We start from the raw sequence: 22,720 nt of genomic DNA, 5'->3' as shown, positions 1-22,720 counted from the left end.
AGCCACCACCCGGCCCCTCAACGTCTTCACTGGCTCTGCCCCTTCCCAGGGCTGCTGGCTCTCACGAGAGATGCCAGGGTCTGGAGAGAGGCCTGCGTGTGGAGCCCAGGGGCACAGGGTCCCCCAGGCAGTCGTGCAGGGCTGCCAATAGCCGTGGTGGGGGCACACGGGCTTCTCTTTGGCTGGAGATAACCCACCGAGCCTGAGCCTGGGGCAGCAGCGCCCTTGACAGGTGTGAGGGTCTGGGGCCGTTTTTGTTCATTTTTAGAGAGGAGAGAGAAACAGAGAGAGAGAGAAGGGGGGAGGAGCTGGAAGCATCAACTCCCATAGGTGCCTTGACCAGGCAAGCCCAAGGTTTCGAACCGGTGACCTCAGCATTTCCAGGTCGACGCTTTATCCACTGCGCCACCACAGATCAGGCTGGGGCCGTTTTTGGACACAGGAAATGCTGAGACCCTTTCTGTGGCCCCTCATCCCCACCCCATGGACCCCACTCCTGAGCTTCTAGCAAGGAGAGGCCTTCTTCCCCCAGTAACTCCCCCCACTTCTGTGTGGACACCAAGGCTTTCCCTTTCCCCGCAGCCCTGCCCTGTCCAGGCTCAGGTCCACCCCCCGAGGCCCGGCTCCCCGACTTTAGACACGACACCCTTGGCTGTGGCCTAGCTCCTGGCCACCCTCAGGCCTCCGCACAGGGCTGCCTCCAACCCTGGCAGGGCCTCCTGGGCCTTCCTAGGAGCGTGACCCCTCATCTGATTCCTAACTGCACCCTGCCCAGCAGACTCGGTGAAGAAAGGACATGTGACAACTCGAGTGAGAGAGGGAATCGTTCCTGTTGCTTCCAGCGCCCCCCCCCCCCTCCGGCTCTCAGAGGGAGGTTCTGGCACTCAGCCTGTGCACCAGGGCCTGCAGCTTCTCAGACAGCGCCACCTGCAGGAGGAGAGGCAGGGACAATGGAGGGGACGCTGTGGGGACAAGAGCTGGCCTCGGGGGTGGAGGGCACAGGCGGGTGTGGGTCTTCCACCCACCTGGTACAGTGCGGGCTGCTCCGGCCGCCTGTGTGCAGGGCTCAGACGGCTCAGGGACAGCTGGGCAAAGGCTCTCGACTCCGCCAGAGATGGGAGGGGCTCACACAGCTTGGGGAAGAGGGAAGGAAAGGGTGGACTCAGGGTCAGGGGTCAGGGCTGGACTCGGGTTGCAGGTGCAGACTAGAGGGGGTGGGTAGGGTAGGCACCTGTCCCTGCTGGAACCAGAGTCGCAGGAGGGGCTCCACACGGGCTGGCCTCACAGTACAGGGCTCCTGGGCGCCTCGAGGCCAGACCCTCAGTTCCTGGCCAGCCTGGGGTGGTAGTTCCTCGGCCAACTGCAGGACATCCAACAGCAAAGACCCTGCGTGTGGCGGCACAAGGTGGGGCACCAAGAATGATGCGGGGGCCGGGGGCCTTGCCAGGCGGACCGCAGAGAGGTCGTGGGGGCCTTACCGTGGGGGAGGGCTTACCATCGGAGCCCAGGAGCCAGAAGGCAGCCTTGCCAGGGGGACCGCAGAGAGGTCGTGGGGGCCTTACCGTGGGGGAGGGCTTACCATCGGGGCCCAGGAGCCGGAAGGCAGCCTTGCTCCCAGGCAGGGTCTGCTTCTCGGGGTCCTCAGTCAGCTTCATTCGTGGCTTGCCCCCCACGGACACCAGCTGCAGGAGCAGGGCGTTGACAGAGCTGGACCCTTCTCCCCGAGGCTGTGATCCCCATGGCCACCCACACTGGGCCCTGGTCCCTGTCTTCCTCACCTTATAGACACAGCCCAGGGAAGGCTGGAGGGGACAGGTGACAACGCTGGTGCCAATGCCAATGACGTTCACCTCACTGCCCTGGGGGAGGGCAGAGGGGGCAGACGAAACTCAGCCAACGTGTGCAGGCCCGGCGCCCTCCTCGCCACCCTCTGTTGCCCAGCCCCAGCCCACCTCCTGGGCCAGCCGGGCCAGCTCCTCCTCGTCAATGTTGTTGCTGACAGCGATGGGGACCGACTCCAGCCAGGGCACCTGGAACCTGTGATAGAGGACAGCCCCTCAGAAGTTCCTGACTCATTGGGGCTCCCTCCCTCCCATCATGCCCCCCTGCCATGGGAGAGCCTGCCCTCAGCCACACGGGCTTGGGGCTCCCTCCCTCCCATCATGCCCCCCTGCCATGGGAGAGCCTGCCCTCAGCCACATGGGCTTGGGGCTCCCTCCCTCCCATCATGCCCCCCTGCCATGGGAGAGCCTGCCCTCAGCCACACGGGGCTTGGGCCTCCCCAGCAGGGCCATCATGAGCCCACTGATGGAGCCCCAGACCAGAACTCCCCACTGTGGGAAGGGCAAGGTCCCTAGGGCCCCTCCCTCCCTTCCCATCCCAATAGTGGTGCCCCAGAGGGGGGGGTTCTCTTAGCAGGCACAGCCCCTCCTGGACTCACTGGGCCGCAGTGGTCCGGAAGAGCCTTCGGAGCTCCTGGGCCTGCTGCAGCAGGTCCCCGCTGTCCAGCCTGACTCCCACCGCCTGGTAGCCTAGCTCCCCCAGGGCTAGGGCTACAGCCAGGAAGTTGGGAAGACCGCTTCTGCGGGAAGGGACAGAGGTCAGGAGGCTGCAGCTGCTCTGCTAGGCCCCTCCTGGGGGTGCCCGGGCCTCACCTCCTCACACTGTAGCTGTCCAGCAGGCCCTGGAAGGCTCGCGGGAAAGCCAGGGCATAGGCCACAAAGGCTGCCCGCTCCCCTGGGTGTGGGTCCTGCACCGCCAGCCCCAGGTGGGCACACACGCGCTTCAGCCACACCTCCACGCAGGCGACCAGGTTCACCCTGGGGCCCGGACCAACAGCGGGAGCCAACATCTAGGGAGAGGGATCAGTGAAGGGTGTGGGACTCAAAGTGCAGGCTGTGTGGCCTCACGCCTAGCTGAGGATCTGAACAGGGGTAATGCCACCTGCTTGCCACCTTCCCTGTGCAGCAAGCACTGTGGCTACCTGCCCAAGGTGACTTGGGCCAGTCATGGCATCTGCCTTTGTGCAGGGCAGGGACTGGACCACCCCTCCCCCAGGCAAGGGCTGGCAGTGGGGTCTGCCCTCTGAAGTTCAGCTGGGGAGAGAAGGGTACTGACCGGGTCAGGGGGCACCTCAGTGCCTGAAAAGGAAGTGACGAAGGAATGTGCCAGGGTTCCTGCCACGGGCACGCCCCTCAGCTGGCCTGCCAACACGTTGCTGCTGGCATCGAAGCCTAGGCCAGGGCGCCAGATAAGGTTAGGGAACTTCAGGCTGTGGGGGTTGGGGGCTCTCACATTGCCCACCCTTGCCTCCCTTCCCTGGCTGTTACCCCCCAGGTAGCTGTAGGTCGAGGCGGTGAGGCCCCCATCAGGACCCTGCGCGCGCCTTAACCCCATCTCCAGCAGCCTCTTCTCCGGGCCCGCAATCAGGCGAAGCCGCGCCGCGTTGGTAGCGATGAGGCTGTAGGGTGCAAGTGATCAGGGAACCCGAGGTGAGGATCAGGAAGCCACTAGATCTCGCACCTTCTTGGAGAACCTGCACTTCACCAGGGGCTGACCGCATGCAGCCACACCCACAGGGGCCAGCCGCCCCCGCCCCCCAGGCCGCACTTCCACCGGACTCCCGCTGCTGGCGGGTGGGCCCCACCTGGCATAGCTGACTAGGCAAAGGAGGGGCGTCTCCAGCAGCTGCACTACGAGGAGTGGCCCAGACACCTGCAGCAGCGGCACCTGCAGGTAGGAAGTCAGCAGGAAGCCGTTCGACGTCACTCCTGGGGCCCACCCGTCCGCCCAAATCAGCCTGCACTCGCACTCACGCCGGGGAAGGCAAGGGAGCCCTCGGGCAGGGCTCGCACCGTCACCCCGGAGCAGTCAAGGGCCCGGAGGTGCTCGAAGAACGCGGGGTCAGTGTCTGAGGGCAATGCCGAGGCCAGGAACTGCACGTCTGCGGGCGACAAAGGACCCCCATTGAGCCGGGGCATGCGCGCAGTCTGGAGGAGCTCGCTGGGGCGGAGACGTCTCATCCGCAGAGTGGGGCTCGTCGGGGTCTCTTATCTGGGCTAGGGGGATCCCTGCTAGCTCATCGGGTGGGAGGGTCCTGTCTGGGTGGTGTCATTCCTGGTCTCAAGGAGTGGGTCGCGGGGGTACCTGCATCGCACAGGTGGAAGGCGCGCAGGAAGCACACGCACTCGCGGAGCCCCGCGGCCAAGGTGAAGGCACCCCCGAACGGGCAGCGGCGGAAGAAGAGCTCGAACTCGGCTGGGTCATGCGCCCGGCCCGCGCGCCAGTAGCCCAGCGCCATGGTAAAGTGGTACAGGTCGGTGAGCAGCGGCCGCATGGCCGCGCGCCCCTGGGGGTCCTGCTCCGCCATCTCGCCCGCTGTCCGGATTCCCGTCTCCCCGCCTCCGCCGGCCCACGTGACACTGAGCTTTCCAATAGAGGGCGCCCCCGGGGCCAGGCCACAACACGCCCGGGAGTAGGGAAAGTAGGGACACACGTCAAGTCACCGCCTTCCTAGCAACAACGGGCAGGGCGGATTTGCTGGCCTCTGGACACTGAGGGATCCCGGCCCCTGACCAGGGCGGAGGTAGAGAATGTGTTCACTTTTCCGGTCATCCCACATCTCAGCCCCTCGAAGAATGGTCCCCTCCTGCCCACCCTCCCCCAGTTCTGTGCTTTTGGGTACAGAGGGTAGAAGAGGCAGTGGCGACTCCACCTCCAGCTGGACTTTGTCCTGGCCACACCTGGGGCGCAGGGGAGGGGCAGAAGATAGGTGATTCTAACCTCAGCTCAGACACTTAGGTGTGGCCTACACTGTGTTCGCTAACCAGCCAGCTTGGTGCCCACCCTCAGCTGTCACCAAAGCTTTGGGGTCCTGTACCCCATGGGAGTCCTGGAAAACCGAGGGGAGCCTCATGGCCCCCAATCCCAAGGGGACAATCCATCCCTGTGTAGCTCAGGGCCCTGGAGGACACCAGCTCTGATCAGAACCACAGCACACAACTTGCTCTCGTTTACCAAGCGGCCACCTCACCAGTCATGCTGGCCCATCCAGAGTAAGAACTGGTAGTGGCACGCGTACTGATAGGGGCTGGGGGAGGGCAGGCAGGACAGCGGGCCTGAATCCACAGGGCAGTTTGTCATGGAATCTGTCCAGGGCCCAGGTCTCCGACAGGTGGAGCAGCCAGGCAATGCGGAGCGCCCTCTGGAGGACTGAAGCAGAGGGCCAGTGCTGGGAGGGAGGGGCTCTGGAGCCAAGATGGGCAGGACTCTGGTGGGTGTCACACAGGTCAGACCCAGGGGGCAGGTGACTAGTCACAGCAGCAGAGCCAGGTCAGCCACTGGGACTCCTTGACTCCTTTCCTGGAGAGCTGCAGGTGGGCACTTTTGCTCCCACAGAGGCCGCTGAGCTGGCCAAGTGGAAAGGGCAGAAGGCCATGGTGAGGAGCTAAGGCATACTCTCTTCCTGGCTTCAACAGCCTGAACTGGACGAGGCACTTGGTGGGTGAGTGAAGACGGGAGGGTGGCCGAGAGATGGGGCAGGGAGGGGCAGGCCAAGGTGTGAGGTCACACGACCATGAGAAGGCTATGCGGGGTGCTGCCTGCCCACAGGGCCCAGACAAGGACAGGAGCCAGACAGAGAATTTCAGTTTTTAATGGTGGCAGGGCCCCATGCCCAGGCCCGACGCGAGGGCTCAGATCTTGTTGAAAGCAGCAATGTCGACGCTCTGTACCTGGAGGGAGAAGGGGGAGAGGATGGTGGTCACGTGGAGTCCGGTTTCCTGAAGGCCCCCCAGTGAGGACCTGCCCACTCACGTGCTCCTCAAACTTGGTGATCTCCTCTTCCAGCAGGTCCGTCCCCACCTTGTCGTCCTCCACCACACACTGGATCTGCAGCTTGCGGATGCCGTAGCCCACGGGCACCAGCTTGGAGCCCCCCCAGGTCAGCCCATCCATCTGCACGGAGCGCACGCAGGCCTCCAGCTGAGCCATGTCCGTCTCGTCGTCCCACTGGGGGGTCGAGGAGGGGAGAGGCAGGGTCAGGAGCCTCTAGACACCAGGAAAGGCCTCCCGCACAGCTGTGCAGTTCGTCCAAGACCCCAGGAGCGGTCTCGGCTTATGCCTGCCCGCCCCCACAGTTCTCTTCTTGGCCCAATGTTTCTGAACTCCGACCAGGGGAAGGTCACAGGAGGGCCACTCACAGGCTTGACATCCAGGAGGATGGAGGACTTGGCGACCAGTGCAGGCTTCTTGGCCTTCTTCTGCGCATACTGCCGCAGCCGTGCCTCTCGCAGCCTGAGGGCCTCCTTGTCCTCTTCCTCGTCACTGCCGAAGAGGTTGATGTCATCGTCCTCGTCATCCTCCGCGGCGGCGGCTGCCTTTCTGCTGGGGGGCTCCACTTGACGCATGGGAGACACGTGCTGTGGGGGGGGGGGGGGAGGCTGAGACCCAGGCCTCTAGCCCTCGCTGCTGCCCGGGCCCCTGGTCTGGGGAGGGCACTGACCTGGGTCTGTGGGGCTGTGGCCCGGTGGGCAGGTGAGCTCTTCTCCAGCACACTCAGGCGGGCCTCCAGCTTGGAGATGGCCTGCTGCAGGTCCCTCACCACTGTGGAGGGGAAGGAGATGCTGGTCAGACAGCAGACACTGAGCTGGGGGACCCCCCGCCCCCGCCAGGCCCAGGGCCTCACCGCCTCGCAGGCTCTGGTTCTCCACTTCCAGGCTGGCGATCCGGACGATGAGCTCACTGTGGTCTCCGCCAGGCCCGCTGGAGGCCCCAGGGCCTGAACTCTGCAAGGCAGGGGAAGGGTTAGGGCTTTGCACTCCACCCTGTCCCCAGGGTTCCCACACACAGCCCTGAGCTGGGCGGCAGGCCCGTGAGACACCAGATGGCAGCTCCTGTCAGCCCAGCTGGTCTACCTACCACGCTCCACCCAGGGGAGCAGGAGGCAGCCCTGTGAGCAGATCACGGTGACATTCTCAGCCAAGCAAAAACGAAAAGCACGGGACAGGACGCAGAGGGTCCAGGGCAGAAAGCTCAGGGCCATTGCTACCACTGCCTGGTGGGTGGGAAGGAGCAGGACTTACGGTCCCAGGGGCAGCCTGGCCTAGGGCCGCAGGGGAACTGGGCAGCACGGCCTGGAGCTGGAAACAGGAGGGGAAGGCAGCTGAGGGGCAGCAGGGGCAGGAAGGAGCATGCCCATGCAGAGGGCAGCTACCTGCAGCAGCCAGCACTGCCTTCCTTCCCCTGCCATGTGCCCCTTGTCTGGCTAAGTCTGCCCTTGAGGCAAGGCCTTGGGTGAGCTGGGGACTGAATCCTGCCCGGCATCTGACCCATGCGATGCTGGCCAGCAAGCTCACCCAAAGGGCGCCACAGGTCAAGCCTGAGTTACACCCCAGTGAAATGGCTCCAGGGACATGGCACACCTGTCCCTGTCCCTGTCTCCCTCCAGTATCCAATCATGATAAAGACTTTGGGCCTGAAGCCCACCCAAACAGCCACAGGACAGGCCACTGCTTGGGACATCCCCAGATCATGGACAGGCTACAGATCCCCACAGAAGAGAGGCTGCCAAGTACCTGGCTCCCTGCCATAGACTGACAGGCAGTGCAAGGCTGATGCTGTCCTGTGACCCACTGACCAGCTTTGCTGACAGCAGTGCTGGACCAGGCTGGCCAGGGAGCCCTGTGGCTGGAGAAGGAACACTGACCAGCCACAGGGAGTAAGATGGCCTCTGCTCACACCACTATCCTCCTCTTAGCTCAATTCAGTGCCCTGCCTGAGGCAGTCAACAGCACACCATGCACCCACAGCTCACCCAGCTGTGCTGGACTCACCGCCCCCGAGTCTGGGCCGCCACCACCAGCACATGGCCTCCTCTCCGGCCAGTCTCCCATACCACCTGGCTCTCATGCCATTCCCGCTAAGACCTCCAGGGGTCTCCACCACACGGAATGGAGGCTAGACCTCCCACTCCTGACCCCTCGGTCTGGCCCCAGCTCAGGAGGCTCCTCTTAAGAGGCTCAGTGCCTGGAAGCAAGCAAACCAGGTCCTGGCAGCAGGCTGGCGCCTCGAGCCCAGCTGAGCCTGCTGCCTGGTTTGCAAAGTGGTGGCGAGGCCAGGGTGCTTGGGGCCAGCGGGTCAACGGTGTCACCACAAGGGTTCATACAGGAGAGGCAAGGGGAGAGGAGGAAGCGTGACAAAAGCAGAGGTCAGAGTGATGACGCTGCAGGTTAGAAATCGCAGGCTGAAAGATGTAGGGGTAGCTTCTAGAAGCTGGAGGGCAAGGCAATGGTTTCTCTTCCAGAGTCTGAAGGAGCACAGCTGTGTCAACACGTGGCCGTCAGGGCCGGGACAACCACCTGCGTCCCAGAGGGACAAAGAGGCCCCAGCTCCTCTGGCCGGGAAGGTGGAACAGTAGGTCTGCCACCTCCTAGGGACATACCCTCCGGCCAGGATGGGGCAGAGGTAGCCAGGGTGCTGTTCTACCCCGACCCATTTGGGATCAGGAATATGAGCTGGGCTGCAGGGCCCCTGCCTGAACCTCAAATTCAAGATGGTGCCCATTTCTGAGATTGAATCGGCACACCCTGTGAAGCCGTCTCTCTGGGGAGGCCGAGAGGCCGAGGCCCAGGAGGGAAAGGAGGCTTCCCTCAGCAGGGAGCAAGCAGGAAAGAGGCAGCCAGGGTGCAGGAGGGAGGCCGGGTGAGCTCCGGCAAAGATGCAGAGTGAAGTCCCCTGGGGTCTGGGGCCCAGGACCACGTCCAGGCAGGAAGACAGCCTTGCCCTGACTCTGCTCCAAGGGCAAAACAATCAGCAAGACCGAAGGAAAGTCAGACATGCCGCTGGGCGTGAGGGCGGCAGCGCCAGCCGCGAGCGCGCGAGCTGCGGTACTCACTCCGGCCAGGGATTTCTGGATGTTCTCTCTGGCTCTCGCAATGTCCCGGAGGATCACGCTTGCGCCGTTCTCCTGCAGACAGTGCAGAAAGAACCAGTCTTTTTCATTAAAAAAAAATAATAATTTGGGGAAAAAAAGGGAACCCTATGTGCTTTCTGTGAAGAAATGAAGGGAGGCGCGAGAATGAAAGCTCAGAGCGGCAGAGAGAAGCGCAAGGTGCCCAAGTCTGCGTGCGGCCGTGACACCAGGCCCGGCCCAGGTCTGCGTGCTGCTAGGCCGCCCAGCCTCCTGGGGGACGGCTGGGCCGTACTGCCACGCGCTATGACAGGAGCAGACCCAGCACTCCAGGAGCCGGCCGGGGCCACCCCTCCAGAGACCCCACCACCAGCCCCTGGAGCAGAGCCACTGGGTGCCGGCACCACCAGCCGGTGGCCCCACACGCAGCCCTCACCTGGCACGAGGAGCCAGCCACGGGGCCGTTCATCCGCTCGTAGAACTTCCTCTCTGCGTCGTCATACTTGAACTTGTCGAACCAGATCTTCTCGTGCACCAGGAAGTTGGTGGCCATTTTCCTGCGTGGAGGGAAGAGGTAAGAGCGGGGATGGCACAAGCGCCCCTTCTAACGGCCCAGACGCCAAGGAGGCCGGCCAGACAAGGTCCTCGGCTCCACGGCAGAGCGCATAAACCCGAGACCCACGTTACCCCTGCTCCCATCACCGTGCGGACTTCCTCCATGGGTCCCCAGGACGGGCAGTTCTCAAAGTACGGCCAGGAACCTCTGAGGGTCCAAGGCCCCCCTTTCCCAAGCACACATGTCTGCAAAGCTGGATTTGTGTGTGACAGCACACACTCACATCTGAACGCAGAAGCAGGGGGATTCCACTGCCTCCCATTCAGCCAGACACTAAAGATTTCAAAATGTACAACAGCAACTCACTTTTTTTCTTATAGGAAAACTATTTCTCATGAAAACACCTGATTACTGCATAACAAGCTTACTTTTTTTTTAAGGTTAGAGGAAGGGAGCAGTGAGGTAGACACCCCAATGCGCCCCGACTAGGATGCATGACCAGGATCCACCCAATCTGGGCCCATGCTCAAATCAAGTACTGAGCTACTTTTAGCACCCAAGGCCAACATGCTCAGACCAACCGATCTGTGCTCAGCACCTGGGGTCACACTCAAACCAACTGCGCCACTGGCTGTGGAAGAGGAAGAGGGAGAGAAGCAGATGGTCACTTCTCCTGTGCTCTGACCAGGAATCTAATCTGGGACGTCCGTAATGCCGGGCTGATGCTCTATGCACTGAGCCACACTGGCCAGGGCTTATGAACTGCTGCTCTAGACCTGGGCACGCCCACCACGACCCGAGAGCCACCCCCAGCCTGCTGTGTCTGCTCTGGCAGGTGACCGTGTGCTGCTGTCCTGCGGCTCACCCAGGTGGAGACCCGGGCCCACAGAGCCCCTCCTGCTCCTCACCAAATGGGACAGAAATGAACGCCACCCCATCGATTCTGTGCTGAGGAACCCAGCCCGTCACTGGGCGGTGCCCAACGCCACTGTCCTCTCGGTGAGAAGAGGTGGTGGGTCTCCCCCCTTTGAAAAGCCAGCCCCCTGAACATGGTGTCTGCTCTGTGCCCCCATCACTGTCTGATGGGGACACTCTTCCCCTCCATGATGGGACCTGTGCCCTGTCCCTCACAAGGCCAGATCCTGTCAAACCATCAGATCAACCCCACAGAGGGGCAAACCCAAGGACTCCTGCCCTGCAGGAACCTGGGGACCAGGCCGCCGCCCCTTTCCTGGAGCCCCAAGGAGCCTCTCCAAGTCCCACTGGCTGAGCCCAGGGCACAGTGCTCTCAGGGCCCCCTAGCACCTAACCATCTCTGCCCACTTGCCTGGGCCCCAGCTGGCCAGGTGCTGGCCTGCCCCCACCTCTGGCCTCCTACAGTCCCCTGGCCTACAGAGCCCCCTGCTGCTACTGCAGGAAACTGTCCCAGGGCAAACCTCTGGGTCCCCAGGCTGAAAGCAGTCTGCTCACCAGCAGTTGCCCTTCAGACTCAGGCTGACAGACTGGCCACGGACTGGTATACCCGAGACACCCATCTGATCTCAGAGGTGGCGACAAGGGACAGGGAGGCAGGAATGAGACTCAGGCGGGTGGGCGGGCATGCTGGCTCCCACATCTTGCCCCAGTGGGGCCCAGGGCCCAGGAGCTTTCACTGCTCCCACAAGTTACGCAGCCAAAGAGAAAATCCTGTGTTGGGCATATTCACCCGTGCTAACTCCTTTCCAACAGCCCAGAACTGTGTGACCCCTAAGGGGTGACCCTGGAGGCTACACTGCCAGCCCCTCATATGTCCAACTTGGCCGGGTCCAGCTGTCCTGGGGAGAGCCCCCCTGGGGTGGGGTCAAGGGGAGCACACACGGCTCCAGCTTGGGGAGACCCAGGCCAGGGACCCGCCCAGCACAGTTCTCCTACTTGGGTCTCAGGCTGGACATGGGTGGGCCAGACCGGGCACTGGGTCGCTGAGCCAGAGAGGTGGCTTCGAGGCGCCAGGCCGTGCGCAGGGCCTCGGCAGCATGGTGGCGGCACTCGGCACTGTCGTAGGCGGGCTTGCTGAGCCAGGGGGCCTCGGCGTCCCTGTGCAGGAAGTACCAGCAGGGCAGGGCGGCGGCGGCCTCCCTGTCGGCCCTCCTGGGCCCAGCCCGCTTGCTCCCCACGCTGTGGCGGCACCGCCGGTCCCTGCGGCCCCCCCGCCTGGCGCCCTCGGCGGGGCTAGCTGGCTCCCGCAGGCGCACCTTCCCGGGGGGGTGGCCGTCAAACAGGGCCTCGTAGAAGCCCCTCTCGGCGGCGTCGTACCGGGGCTTCTCCAGCCACACCTCCCGCACCAGGGCCTGCAGGCTGCCCAGTGGGGGCTGGCCGTTGGCCGGGGGGCTGGGCTGGCAGGGGAGGGCCAGGCCCCGGGCAGGTGCCTGCTGGCCGGTGTCGGGAGCCCCCTGCCTGCTCTCCTCCATAGCCAACAGCAGAGCCTGGGACCACTCCACAAATGCCCGCTCGGCCTGGTCAAAGGCAGACTTGTTGACCCAGACGCCCCAGGTCACATGGTGGCAGGCCACCTGGTTTCCGTGGGCGCAGGGGCCCCTGGGGGCCAGAGCCGGTGGCCGGGTTGTCCCCGCAGCAATGTCTGCCAGCCACTGGCGGTAGGAGCTCTCCGCCTGGTCAAAGAGCGGCTTGTTCAGCCAGACGTGGTCAGCTGAGAGGCCCACGAGAGCCAGGTCGGCCCGGCCGAGCCAGTTCTTTGGGGAGCGCTTCCTCTTCTTCTGCAGGGGCGGCCTCCCGTTGTGGCTCTTCCTGGGGCCGCCCCTGCAGCTGTCGGCGGCCTCGGCCTCCTCCTCAGTGTCCTCCTGACCCGGCCCATTCACGGCCGGCGCCTGGGCCAGGGGTGGCCGGGCGGCGGCTCGCGGGGCCTCCTGCTCCTGGAAGTGCTGCTCAGCCTCCCCATGTTTCTGCTTGTCCTCCCAGACGGTCTCCAGGGCACAAGAGGCCTTCCTGCTCCTCATCTTCCGCACAGCGTTAAAAGCAAGCACAAGAAGGCAGTTGAGCACAGGGGAGCCTCGGCGGCCAGCGCCCCACCCCTCCCTCAGCAGCCTGGCTGGCAGGGCCGGAGGGGTCTGGAGACAGTTCCCAAGGGGGGCGGGGTGCCATTAGGCAACATGCAAGGACCCCTGGTCAAATCCACAGGAAGCTCAGTAAGCAATAAACAAATAACATGCATACGTGGGTGTGTAAACACGTGTATTCTTTTAACTGCAAAGCTTTTCTTCCTCATTCTCATCTAAACCAACATGCACCCCAACTCTCTTCAAACAGTGTTCTTTGAGAACACTGTTTCCAAATCTCGAAAACGTTTCTCATAGAATCTCCAAACCAGGACACCAGATACAGGGAAGAATGCACTCAAGCTAATCTGACTTTCACGTGAACTACAAGTCATCTTCACAGTGAGTATGTTCCATGAAATACTGAAACTCACACTACAGCTGTTCATTGTTCACCTGAAAGGAACCTGCACGCCCTGTGTTACCAGGCCCAGCTACCTCCCTGGCAGCAGCGGTGTCTCAGTGTGTGTGTGTGTGTCAGAGAGAGGGAGAGAGTCAGAGGTCCAGCTACCTCCCTGGCAGCAGCGGTGTTTCAGTGTGTGTGTGTGTGTCAGAGAGATGGAGAGAGTCAGAGAGAGGGACAGATAGGGCAGACTGACAGGAAGGGAGAGAAATGAGAAGCACCAATTCTTTGTTGTGGCTCCTTAGTTGTTCATTGATTGCTTTCTCATATGTGCCTTGACTGGGGGGCTCCAGCTGGCAACCTCGGGGTTTCGAACCTGGGCCATCCATGTCCCAGTCCGACACTCTATCCACTGCGTCACCGCCTGGTCAGGCAAAAGCAGTGGTTTTAAAGAAAGCACTTGGCATCTCTGAGGATGGTCCATCCCGGTGCACCCTGCCCGAGTCACCCACGCCCACAACAGCCACGCCACCATCCAGAGGAGCACATGTTCCAAGGGAAGCTGCCAGGGCCTCAGAAAAGGGACAGCCTCTCAGCGGGCAGCAGCTGGGAGCAGAGGGTGGAGGCCCCGCCCCCACAAGGCCACAGGAGGGAAGACAACAGGGCAGATGCTGCTGACTGGCTCGAGGGGAGGAGCCCGTGGCTCAGGGAGTAAGAACCCCTGAAGGCACTTCTGACCAGCAGGCAATCAGCCAATATCTTTGGGTGCACTGAAGTGAAAGGACCCCCAGAACTCTGAGTCCCAGGACAGGAGGACCCCCCCATCTCAGCGCTGTCTGGGGTAAAGGGCACCGTCACCGAGATAGTGGGAGGCAGGTGGGGCCCTGAGCCCCGCCATCCTCACTGGAGGTGACCCTGTTATCTGCGGCCCCCGTGCAAGTCCAAGGGGTGCTGGCCTCACAGCAACGGCTTTGTCCCTCGCTCTGCTCCCAGGTCTGGTGCTGAGGCGGCCCCTCATTCAGCAAGAACAGAGGGGTCTGAGTCACTGCAGCCTCTGGCTAGGAGCAGCTCAGCCCAGAATGCCTCACAGCCAGTCTGCTCCCAGGATGTGCCCAGGGGTCCGAGCTCACACTCAGCGGGCCTGTTCCAGAAGGGTGGCTGTGACCCGCACAGGGATTCCTCCCCAGCCACAGACCCCACTCTGGGCTCTGCTCCCCAAAACAGAGGGAAGCACCCTGACCAACACCCAGGTGCTAACTCGCCAGGGGCTGAACTTGCTTCAGGACACCCCTGCAGTCCCTGCTTCTGTGGGTCGCTGGTGGGGCCTAAGCAAGGGCCGACCCGCTGACCCACGGAGCCTCTACCCGCCGGGCAGGCTCTCCAACCCAGGAGACAAGGTTTCCAGAGGCAAGGCGGCCTTTCAGCCCGGGTGGCAAACCCTTCCCCACTTACCATGGGATCTGTGGCCTTTCCATAACACCCCAACGAAAACAGAACCCCATTCCAATTACCCCCAGGGACATGAGGACTGTGTCCCACACGCGCCTGGCACTTTGGGGAGAGTCCTCCTTATATTCTGCAGGGGCATGCTGGGAGCCTTTAACAGCCCATAACACGGGCCTTCTAGAAGGTTCTAGCAAGGTGCTGGGGCTGTTCCCTGGCACCTTCCAGCCCAGACTGGCAGCAGCACTTACCAAGGCCAGAGTGACGGCAGGGGCAGTGGTGGGAGGCAGGAGCATATGCCCAGGTGGCAAGTCATTGTGACATCACTCTCTGTCCCTCAGGGACCAGGCTTATGTGCCCTCTGACCTCTATGATGCAACAAGGTGGGCCCTGGGCACCTAAGCCCTGCCATGCCCCCTTGGCCTAAATACACCCTTGGCTCCTGACACCAGACCAGGCTGTGCTCAGGGCTCTGGGGGCCACAGCTCAGGGAAGGGGAAGCCACCTCAAGACTCCGGAAGGAGGCCCAGGGCCTGACGCCAGGGGCTGCCTGGGCCCACAGCACCACGTCCTGCCCAGGGAAACACCTGAACACACAGGTTCAGAGGCTGAACCCAGCACGTCCAGGTCCTCTGTGCTCCAGAAGAGGGAGCGAGCCAGGCCCCGCATTCCCCAGGGGAGTGTCAGCGCCCTGGGGTTCCCTACTCCCTCGCTCAGGGGAAGGGAACGGGCGCACAGACGGGCAGTACTTACTTTCACTCTGACCTCCTAGGACAGCATGAAGAGAAAGCAGCAAGGTTAGAGGCAGTCAGACAGGGCAGCCCGAGAAGGCTGGAGGGGCCTTTCAGAAGCTGCTTGGTGAGGCGGCGTGCAGGTGCGTTTGGTGGAGGAGCAGAGGTGAGCACGAGACACACCCACCACCAAGATCCTGGAGGAGACCGAGTCTGCCAGTGCAGGTACTTCCCTCACCTCTGAGACGGGCAGTTCCTGGGGGGCACCCTGAGAATCCCTCCCACTTGCTCCTTCTCTCTCGGGCCTGAGCACCCCCACTGTCCACCTGGAGCTGTGGAGTGGAATCTCTACCCAGCCCTGTCCCCTCGCTGCCACTAGGTCCAGGCTGATGGATGAGGCACAAGATGACAAGGACACTCGGTAGTCACCAAAGGGCACTGGCTCAGGGATCAAGTCTCCATGCTGTGTGCAAAAGGACGAAGCTTTCAACGGTCTCCCAGACGAGACCAGCCAGGCGCTAAGAGTCACCCCCTAGAAGCTGAGAGACTTAGCCAGCTCTAGGAAACCAGCCCCCGCCCCTTGTCAGACAAGAAGACCTGTGCGTCCTACCATGCCCTGCCCCCCCCCCCCACTAACTAAAGATCTAAGAATCTCCCTTCTCCGAAGGGAGCTCTGCCACGTAGATCCCCGAGTTGCATCAAGTCACTGAGAGATGGGGACACACAAGGTGCCCCGAGGGAGTGGACTGACAAGAAGCTGATACCAAGGGGAGGCAGCTGGCCTGGGAGAGCACATAGGAGATCCCAGGGCAGGCTCCCTGCAGGAGCTTCTGAGGAGTCAGGCTCCCAGAGGGTGCACGGGTCTGGCTCTATGGGCAGCAGGGGCACTCCGGGCTGAGCATTGCCTGGAGGCTGGCCACAGCTGAGGGCAGTGGAGGGGCGCCTGGGCATGAAGCCAGTGTGAGTGACAGGGCCAACAGCACCCACAGGGACACTGCTGGCTCCCCGTGCCCAACGACCAGATCTCCCAGAACAGCTGAAAAGCCCCCCCAGAAGCTCAGACGCAAGAGCCCACCTCTATTCCTCAACTTCCCTGGTTCCTGACGGCCTGTTTCATGAGTTCCTGAACTAAAAACCCATCTCTCCTACTACAAAAGCGAGTTGGAGTTTGAACACTTCCCTTTGAGGACACTAACGTGCAAACTCAAGCTATAGCTCTCCAGTCAAGACGCCATCCTGTGCTCCTGCAGGGACAGTCAGATCCCCCACCCCATGTCTACAGGCAGCATCAGTCTCAGCCCAGAGCGCAGGAGGACAGCTCACAAACACCAGAGCAAGGGTCAGGAGGACAGCCTTCGAGGTCGCTGCCTGCGGCCACCTTGTGCACCTGCAGGGCAAACAGCCGGACTGCTCCCGCTCCAGTCCGGCCCTCACCTAGCAGACACACTTATCTCTCTCATAAAAAGGGGCGCTGCCCTGCTGGGCTGCCAGGGTCTCAGGGGCCCATGGTTTGGGGGGCCCCAGAGGGTTTACACCCTGCCTGGCCACCAGGCCCAGGTGAAAGCAGGAGACGCAGAAGTGGTTCCTGGTCAGCGAGGACCCCTCCTTGTGACACCCCCAGCCCAGCACCCAGTGCATCCACACTGACAGGGCATTGGCCCCAGGCCCTTCTCAGCCTCCGCAGAGCCAGGGGAGCAGTTCTCGTGGTGCCAGCACCAGAACCTGGCAGAAGCCCATGCCCAGGACACTACTGGCTGGTAGGCCCTGAAGGCAGGTGAGAATGCGGCCTGTCAAAGCTATGCTTGCCAAGGTGCTGGACGAACAGGGAAGGTTTCTGGGAGGGGTGGCCACTTCACCAGCACTGCTGACCACACCAGCATTCTATGCTTCACACACTGCCTCATGTAGCCCTTTGCCCATGTCAGCCCCTTGCAGTCACACACAGGAGCTCCTGGGCTATACACCCACGGGGCCAAAACAAGACATGCCCAATCGTCCACAGGAAGTGGAAACAGCATGAGCAGATGTGAGGTCGAGGGTTGAGGGTCGAGGTCTGCGGGCAGCTCAGCCCCCCCGGCTGGCGTGGCCAGGACCAGCGCTGCACTGAGCAGTGCTTTCCGTCTGCAATGTTCAGCAGAGTGGCACCAAACGCCTGAAATGTCCATAAGAAGAGCCAGGGTGGGGGAGTTGTCTTCCTTCAGGGGAGCACCCAGCTTCAAATTCCTACTCAGATGCTTTCCGATCTCCGACTCCTAGGTAGCTCTGCCCCATTCAGAAATGCCAACCGATCCTGCCGGCAGGAAGGGGGCCCCTGCACCCGCAGGGCTCACATTGTGCTGCCTAAGTCACCCCACCCCACGACCAGCCAGTGGCAACAAAGTTCCTGTCTCAAACACCACAGCCCATGGCGCTCTGGCCTCATTTGATCTCACCAGCCAGGCACCGACACCCTTCCTTTGGGATTACTCTAGTACTGCACCTGCTTCCTCACCCCTTCCACACACACATTGCACTCACGTGCGTGCTCTCGCGGGGACGTGTGTGTCCAGGCCTCCTATACAGCTGGGAGACAGGAGTGGGAAAGCCCGAGGCAGGGAGGAGCTGGGGTCCCTGGCCGGTTGGCTCAGCAGTAGAGCGTCGGCCTAGTGTGCGGAGGAACCGGGTTCGATTCCCGGCCAGGGCACACAGGAGAAGCGCCCATCTGCTTCTCCACCCCTCCCCCTCTCCCTCTCCTTCCTCTCTGTCTCTCTCTTCCCCTCCCGCAGCCAAGGCTCCATTGGAGCAAAGATGGCCTGGGTGCTGGGGATGGCTCCTCGGCCTCTGCCTCAGGCGCTGGAGTGGCTCTGGTCACAACATGGCGACGCCCAGGATGGGCAGAGCATCGCCCCCTGGTGGGCAGAGCGTCACCCCATGGTGGGCGAGCTGGGTGGATCCTGGTCGGGCGCATGCGGGAGTCTGTCTGTCTCTCCCTGTTTCCAGCTTCAGAAAAATGAAAAAAAAAAAAAAAAGTACCGGCACAGGGCCAGGGCTGGACCAACGCTCAGGCCAGCATTTCCTGCCTACAACAACCAGAACACTGACACTAGCACACGACATACTGGACATATTCTCTTTGTTGATCTTTTTAAGAAACCACCTTGGAAAAAAACCACAAGAACACTGGTCAAGCACATTTGTCCACTTATGCGGAATGCTATAGCCTTACCCCAGCTGCCCAGGAGCAAAGAAAGCCCAGCGGGCTGGCCTCCAACCAGGTTTCTCCACAGGGCAGTCATCCCTGCCTATCGCGGGTGAAAAAGGACCAGTGTGGCCCAAGTGCTCACTCTGCCCAGGGTCCCACGAAGCCCACAGCAGCCCCCCTCAAAGCTGAGGTAACGACAGCCTGGCCTAGAGGACACCACCCAGACCGGCACGGGGTCAAGAATACTGCTCCTTCAGAGTTTGCGCCAAGTGCTTCGTGAGAAGACCGCTTTGGGGGGTGGGGGCATTCTGTTCACAGGGCTGGGCACCAGAGGCTCAGGAATGACAATCTCACTTGAGCCTGCCCACTTGCCCGCTCAGGTAAGTGGCTGTCACAGCCGCTCCTGCGGGAGCCACATGAGCTAGGACGCCCCTCCCTGAGCCAGGCTAGGTCCACTCGCGGAGGAGTCACATGCCAGGGTGAATTTAAGAGACTACCCCGGCAGGCAGGAACCGTCCCAACCGCTCCAGGGTGATCCTTCAGTCTGCACACCCCGACGTGCGGCCTCCGTGGTGTCTACACCCCTGTCCACCCACACGGCTCCACTTCATGAGCTTTTCTCCCTGCTTCCACTTCAAGTGCCCCTTTTTAATGGAAGGTATCACCCTCCCCACCAGAGACTGGCTTCAACATCGCCTCCTGTCCGGGCTCTTGATCCAAGTGAAGAAAGACCCCGGTCGTTCTCAGAGAAGCCCGTGTGTTTCCGCCACTCCGCAGTCACGTCCTCTTATTTCTTCCCGTGTTCCGCAGCCCGCCCTCAAGGCTCTAACCGGTCTTAGGCCCGCGCCTGTCCCCTAGGGCTAGGCCCAGAGCCGGCGACAGTAAATGCTTCATAAACGCGGGCCTGACAAAGAAAGGTCTACAGAAGCGGGCCACGCCTGGGCACACAGCCCGGTCGCCCGCTGACACGGCCAAAGCGGCCCCCAGATCCCCGCCGCCGCCGGGCTCGGGCGGCCACGTGGCCCGCGCGCCCCGCCCCTCTGCGCTCGGCCCGGGAGCCGCACTTGGCCCCCCGCCCCTAAGCCCGCACGCCGCCAGCACTTGTACACCGGTCCCTGCCGGCGCGGATCCTGCAGCGCAGCCCCGGCCTCCCGCCCCCTGGTCCGCGGAGCCGCGGCGAGGCGTGCGGCTTCTTCGGCGCGGCCACAGTACTCACACGCCGGCCAAGGACGCGGCGACCAAAAAGGGACGCTCGCAGCACCGGACGGCGGAGCAAAAGGAGCGCCGTGCGAGGCGCGCACGGGAAATGAAGCCGCGGGCTCGACCATGCGCTGCGGGGGAAGCGGCTCTCGCGCGCCCGCCCCGGGGACCCCTCTGCGCGACTCGTCCTCGACTTCAGAGGCGGGACCCAGACGGAGACACCCACGGGGCTCGCTCTTTCCCGGAGGAGCTGGCGCAAACAGCTGGGAGCAGGAACGCAGCCCTCCCGGACCGCCCCCACCCCCGCGCTGCCGGTTCAGTGGACTCGTCCGGCCTAGGCGCGCTGCGTGACGCACGGGGGGCGGGCCGAGTGCTGCGGGGCGGGGCCGGCGCCCCGGGGCTGGCGAGACAAAGGGGAGGGCCGCGGGCAGCTCCGCCCCGAGCACCCCGCCCCGCCCCCGCGCGGCCGGGCGGGCGGGCTTATGGCTCCCGCGCCCCCGCCGCCACCGCCATGTACTCTGCGGGTCCCCAGGCTGCCCCAGCTCCGCGCCGCGGCCGCCACCTCTCGCCCGGGCGCCCCGCACAGCCGCCGCGGGTCCCCGCGCCCGGCTCAGCTCCGGCCGCGCGTCCCCGCGTGGCCGTGAAGATGGCCTTCCGCAAGGCCTACTCCATCAAGGACAAGCTTCAGGCCATCGAGCGCGTCAAGGGCGGCGAGCGGCAGGCCAGCGTGTGCCGCGACTTCGGCGTGCCCGGCGGCACGCTGCGCGGCTGGCTCAAGGACGAGCCGAAGCTTCGCTGGTTCCTGGAGCAGCTCGGCGGCGAGGTGGGCACGCAGCGCAAGAAGATGCGGCTGGCCAACGAGGAGGAGATCGACCGCGCCGTGTACTCGTGGTTCCAGGCGCTGCGCCAGCACGGCGTGCCGCTGTCGGGGCCGCTCATCCAGGCGCAGGCGGAGGCCTTCGCGCGCCAGATCTACGGGCCCGAGTGCACCTTCAAGGCCAGCCACGGCTGGTTCTGGCGTTGGCAGAAGCGCCACGGCATCTCCAGCCAGCGCCTCTACGGCGAGGCCGAGCCCCCGGCCGTCGGCCCCGCGTCTGGCCCGCCGGTCAAGCAGGAGCCCGCGCGGCCTCCAGTCGCCAGCCCCCTGCCCAGCCGCGCCCCGGCCCCGCCGCCCCCCGCCGAGGGCGGCTATGGCGATGAGCAGATCTACAACGCCAACGTCACCGGCCTCTACTGGAAGCTGCTTCCGGAGCAAGCTGCGCCCCTGGGCGCGGGGGGCTGCGGCCGGCGCCGGCGGGACGACCGGGTCACGGTGCTACTGGCCGCTAACCTGACTGGCAGCCACAAGCTGAAGCCGCTGGTCATCGGGCAGCTGCCAGACCCGCCCAGTCTGCGTCACCACAACCAGGACAAGTTCCCGGCTTCCTATCGCTACAGCCCAGACGCCTGGCTCAGTCGCCCTCTGCTGCGGGGTTGGTTCTTTGAGGAGTTCGTCCCCGGCGTCAGGCGCTACCTGCGCCGCAGCTGCCTGCAGCAGAAGGCTGTGCTGCTGGTCGCCCACCCGCCCTGCCCGAATCCGGCTGCCAGGATGCCCGCCCTGGAGGAGAGTGAGGAGACCCCCAGGCGGGCCCGGCCTGAGCCCCTCAGTCCGCCGGAGGAGCTGCAGACTCCAGACGGCGCTGTGCGGGTGCTGTTCCTGTCCAAGGGCAGCAGCCAAGCGCACATCCCCGCCCCGCTGGAACAGGGCGTGGTGGCTGCTTTCAAGCAGCTGTACAAGCGAGAGCTGCTTCGGCTGGCGGTGTCCTGCTCCGCGGGCTCCCCTCTGGACTTCATGCGCAGCTTCATGCTCAAGGACATGCTGTACCTGGCGGGCCTCTCCTGGGACTTGGTGCAGGCGGGCAGCATTGAACGCTGCTGGCTGCTGGGCTTGCGGGCAGCCTTTGAGTCTCGGCCAGATGAGGCGTTTGCTGGGCAGCAGGCTGGCCAGGCTGAGGAGGCAGCTGAGCCCAGCAGGGTGCTCAGCGACCTCACACACCTAGCAGCCCTGGCTTACAAGCGCCTGGCGCCTGAGGAGGTGGCTCAGTGGTTGCACCTGGACGATGATGGCGGGCTGCCTGAGGGCTGCAGAGAGGAGACAGGCCCTGGCCGGCCCCCTGCGCTGGCCCCTGTGGCCTTTCCACCCCCAACCAGCCTACCTGCTCTCACAGAGGGTGGAGAGGAGAAGGAGGCTTCTGTGCCCACTGCTGGAGAGGCTGTTCGGGGTCTGGAAACAGCTCTGCGGTGGCTAGAGAGCCAAGACCCCCAGGAGGTGGGGCCACTAAAGCTGGCACAACTGCGCTCACTGATCAGCATGGCCAGGAGGCTGGGGGGCATTGGGCTCTCTCCTGCAGCCCTCAGCGATGGGGTGTGACCAAGCCAGTCCTGTTGGCCCTTCAAGGGCCTTTGTCCTGCTGCACCTGGTGGGAGGGAACACACACAGTCTCCCTTCTGCTTCCCTTCCCTTCCCTTCCCTGGGGCGGCTCGCCCCATGGCTAGGGATTATAGGGAGCCCAGCCAGGCTTGGAGGTGCTCTGTTGGTGAGGGGTCATCCTGCTCCATTGGTGCTCCAGTCTCCTGGGGGTGCTTAAAAGGGGGCCCTGGGCTCATGCTCCTCCTCCCTGGGCAAGGAGGCCTGAGGCTATCTTTGGGCTCAGCCTCCATACACACCTGGCTCCCACACACCACAGCATTATCAGAGCACAGCTGGCTGTGTTCCTGCCCCAGCCCTCCCAACCCCCTGGCCCGTCAACTTGCACTGGACAAGGGCCTGATCCTCCCATGTACCCCGAGCCCTGGTGCTGCGTGGTTCCCACGCCACAGCCACAGTGTTTGTGACCTCAGTGGGGAGGCACACCCCTCAGTTTTGTTTTTATTGTATTAAGTCCACTTTGCAGATACTCTGGGGGGAGGGGGGGGATGGTGTTTTAGTCCCCAGCCTGGGCCCAGTCTCGAACGGTGGGCTCCATGGGCTAGGAAGAGAGGACAATGTCTAGTCCTTGGGGGTCCTGACGTCCGGATGCTGCAAGGTTATAGATTTCTGTTCCACTCGGATTTTTAAATTTTCCTTAAAAGAATACATTTTCTGAACAGCTCTCTTACTTCATGGGGTTGGTGTGCAGCTGGACTCAGGCCTTGGTGGCTTGACCAATGACTGGACAAGCTCTCTGGACTCCTCCAGCCACCACAGCCCACTTTGTCCAGGCCCCTGGCGCCCGCCTGCCCGGAGC

The 22,720-nt window shown here is 63.2% G+C and overlaps 3 protein-coding genes across 8 annotated transcripts; 1 reads left to right on the top strand and 2 right to left on the bottom strand.

Moving 5' to 3' along the window:
* Positions 1 to 844: 844 nt before the first annotated feature.
* Positions 845 to 4,432, bottom strand: NAPRT (nicotinate phosphoribosyltransferase). Of its 2 annotated transcripts, none has more exons than XM_066265497.1 (13): positions 4,147 to 4,432; positions 3,816 to 3,943; positions 3,647 to 3,729; positions 3,330 to 3,460; positions 3,118 to 3,233; positions 2,655 to 2,851; positions 2,441 to 2,581; positions 1,953 to 2,037; positions 1,779 to 1,859; positions 1,580 to 1,682; positions 1,232 to 1,386; positions 1,026 to 1,133; positions 845 to 927 (listed from the first exon to the last, which is right to left on the bottom strand). In XM_066265497.1, the coding sequence occupies exons 1-13, from the start codon at positions 4,367 to 4,369 to the stop codon at positions 865 to 867; spliced, it is 1,614 nt and encodes a 537-aa protein (XP_066121594.1). In that variant the 5' UTR covers positions 4,370 to 4,432; the 3' UTR covers positions 845 to 864. The 2 variants fall into 2 exon arrangements, with proteins under 2 accessions (XP_066121594.1, XP_066121595.1); XM_066265498.1 differs by having other exon boundaries at positions 3,855 to 3,943.
* A 1,205-nt stretch (positions 4,433 to 5,637) lies between these two features.
* Positions 5,638 to 19,601, bottom strand: EEF1D (eukaryotic translation elongation factor 1 delta). 5 transcript variants are annotated; one of them, XM_066265476.1, is made up of 9 exons: positions 11,376 to 12,457; positions 9,345 to 9,465; positions 8,894 to 8,965; positions 7,083 to 7,139; positions 6,686 to 6,785; positions 6,503 to 6,603; positions 6,201 to 6,419; positions 5,815 to 6,009; positions 5,638 to 5,732 (listed from the first exon to the last, which is right to left on the bottom strand). In XM_066265476.1, the coding sequence occupies exons 1-9, from the start codon at positions 12,455 to 12,457 to the stop codon at positions 5,694 to 5,696; spliced, it is 1,986 nt and encodes a 661-aa protein (XP_066121573.1). In that variant the 3' UTR covers positions 5,638 to 5,693. The 5 variants fall into 5 exon arrangements, with proteins under 5 accessions (XP_066121573.1, XP_066121574.1, XP_066121576.1 ...); XM_066265477.1 differs by lacking the exon at positions 7,083 to 7,139; XM_066265479.1 differs by lacking the exons at positions 7,083 to 7,139; positions 8,894 to 8,965; positions 11,376 to 12,457 and adding an exon at positions 19,471 to 19,601.
* Positions 19,561 to 22,580, top strand: TIGD5 (tigger transposable element derived 5). The gene has a single exon (XM_066265471.1). It carries the CDS (start codon positions 19,561 to 19,563, stop codon positions 21,862 to 21,864), a length of 2,304 nt encoding a protein of 767 aa, XP_066121568.1. The 3' UTR covers positions 21,865 to 22,580.
* Positions 22,581 to 22,720: the final 140 nt, after the last annotated feature.

Source organism: Saccopteryx bilineata, chromosome 3, assembly GCF_036850765.1.
Source record: "Saccopteryx bilineata isolate mSacBil1 chromosome 3, mSacBil1_pri_phased_curated, whole genome shotgun sequence".
Classification (NCBI taxonomy): domain Eukaryota; kingdom Metazoa; phylum Chordata; class Mammalia; order Chiroptera; family Emballonuridae; genus Saccopteryx; species Saccopteryx bilineata.
The sequence above is the reverse complement of the archived record's forward strand: the minus strand, read 5'-3'. Positions and strand labels throughout refer to the sequence as shown.

Coding starts and splice junctions, on each gene's coding strand:
- TIGD5 (XM_066265471.1), top strand. CDS start 19,561: ATGAAGCCGCGGGCTCGACCATGCGCTGCGGGGGAAGCGGCTCTCGCG.
- EEF1D (XM_066265476.1), bottom strand. CDS start 12,457: ATGAGGAGCAGGAAGGCCTCTTGTGCCCTGGAGACCGTCTGGGAGGAC. Junction 6,604..6,685: donor GAACCAGAGCCTGCGAGGCG/GTGAGGCCCTGG, acceptor TCCCCTCCACAG/TGGTGAGGGACCTGCAGCAG. Junction 5,733..5,814: donor TCACCAAGTTTGAGGAGCAC/GTGAGTGGGCAG, acceptor TTCTCCCTCCAG/GTACAGAGCGTCGACATTGC.
- NAPRT (XM_066265497.1), bottom strand. CDS start 4,369: ATGGCGGAGCAGGACCCCCAGGGGCGCGCGGCCATGCGGCCGCTGCTC. Junction 2,038..2,440: donor TTCCGGACCACTGCGGCCCA/GTGAGTCCAGGA, acceptor CCTCTATCACAG/GTTCCAGGTGCCCTGGCTGG. Junction 928..1,025: donor AGCAGCCCGCACTGTACCAG/GTGGGTGGAAGA, acceptor CTCCTCCTGCAG/GTGGCGCTGTCTGAGAAGCT.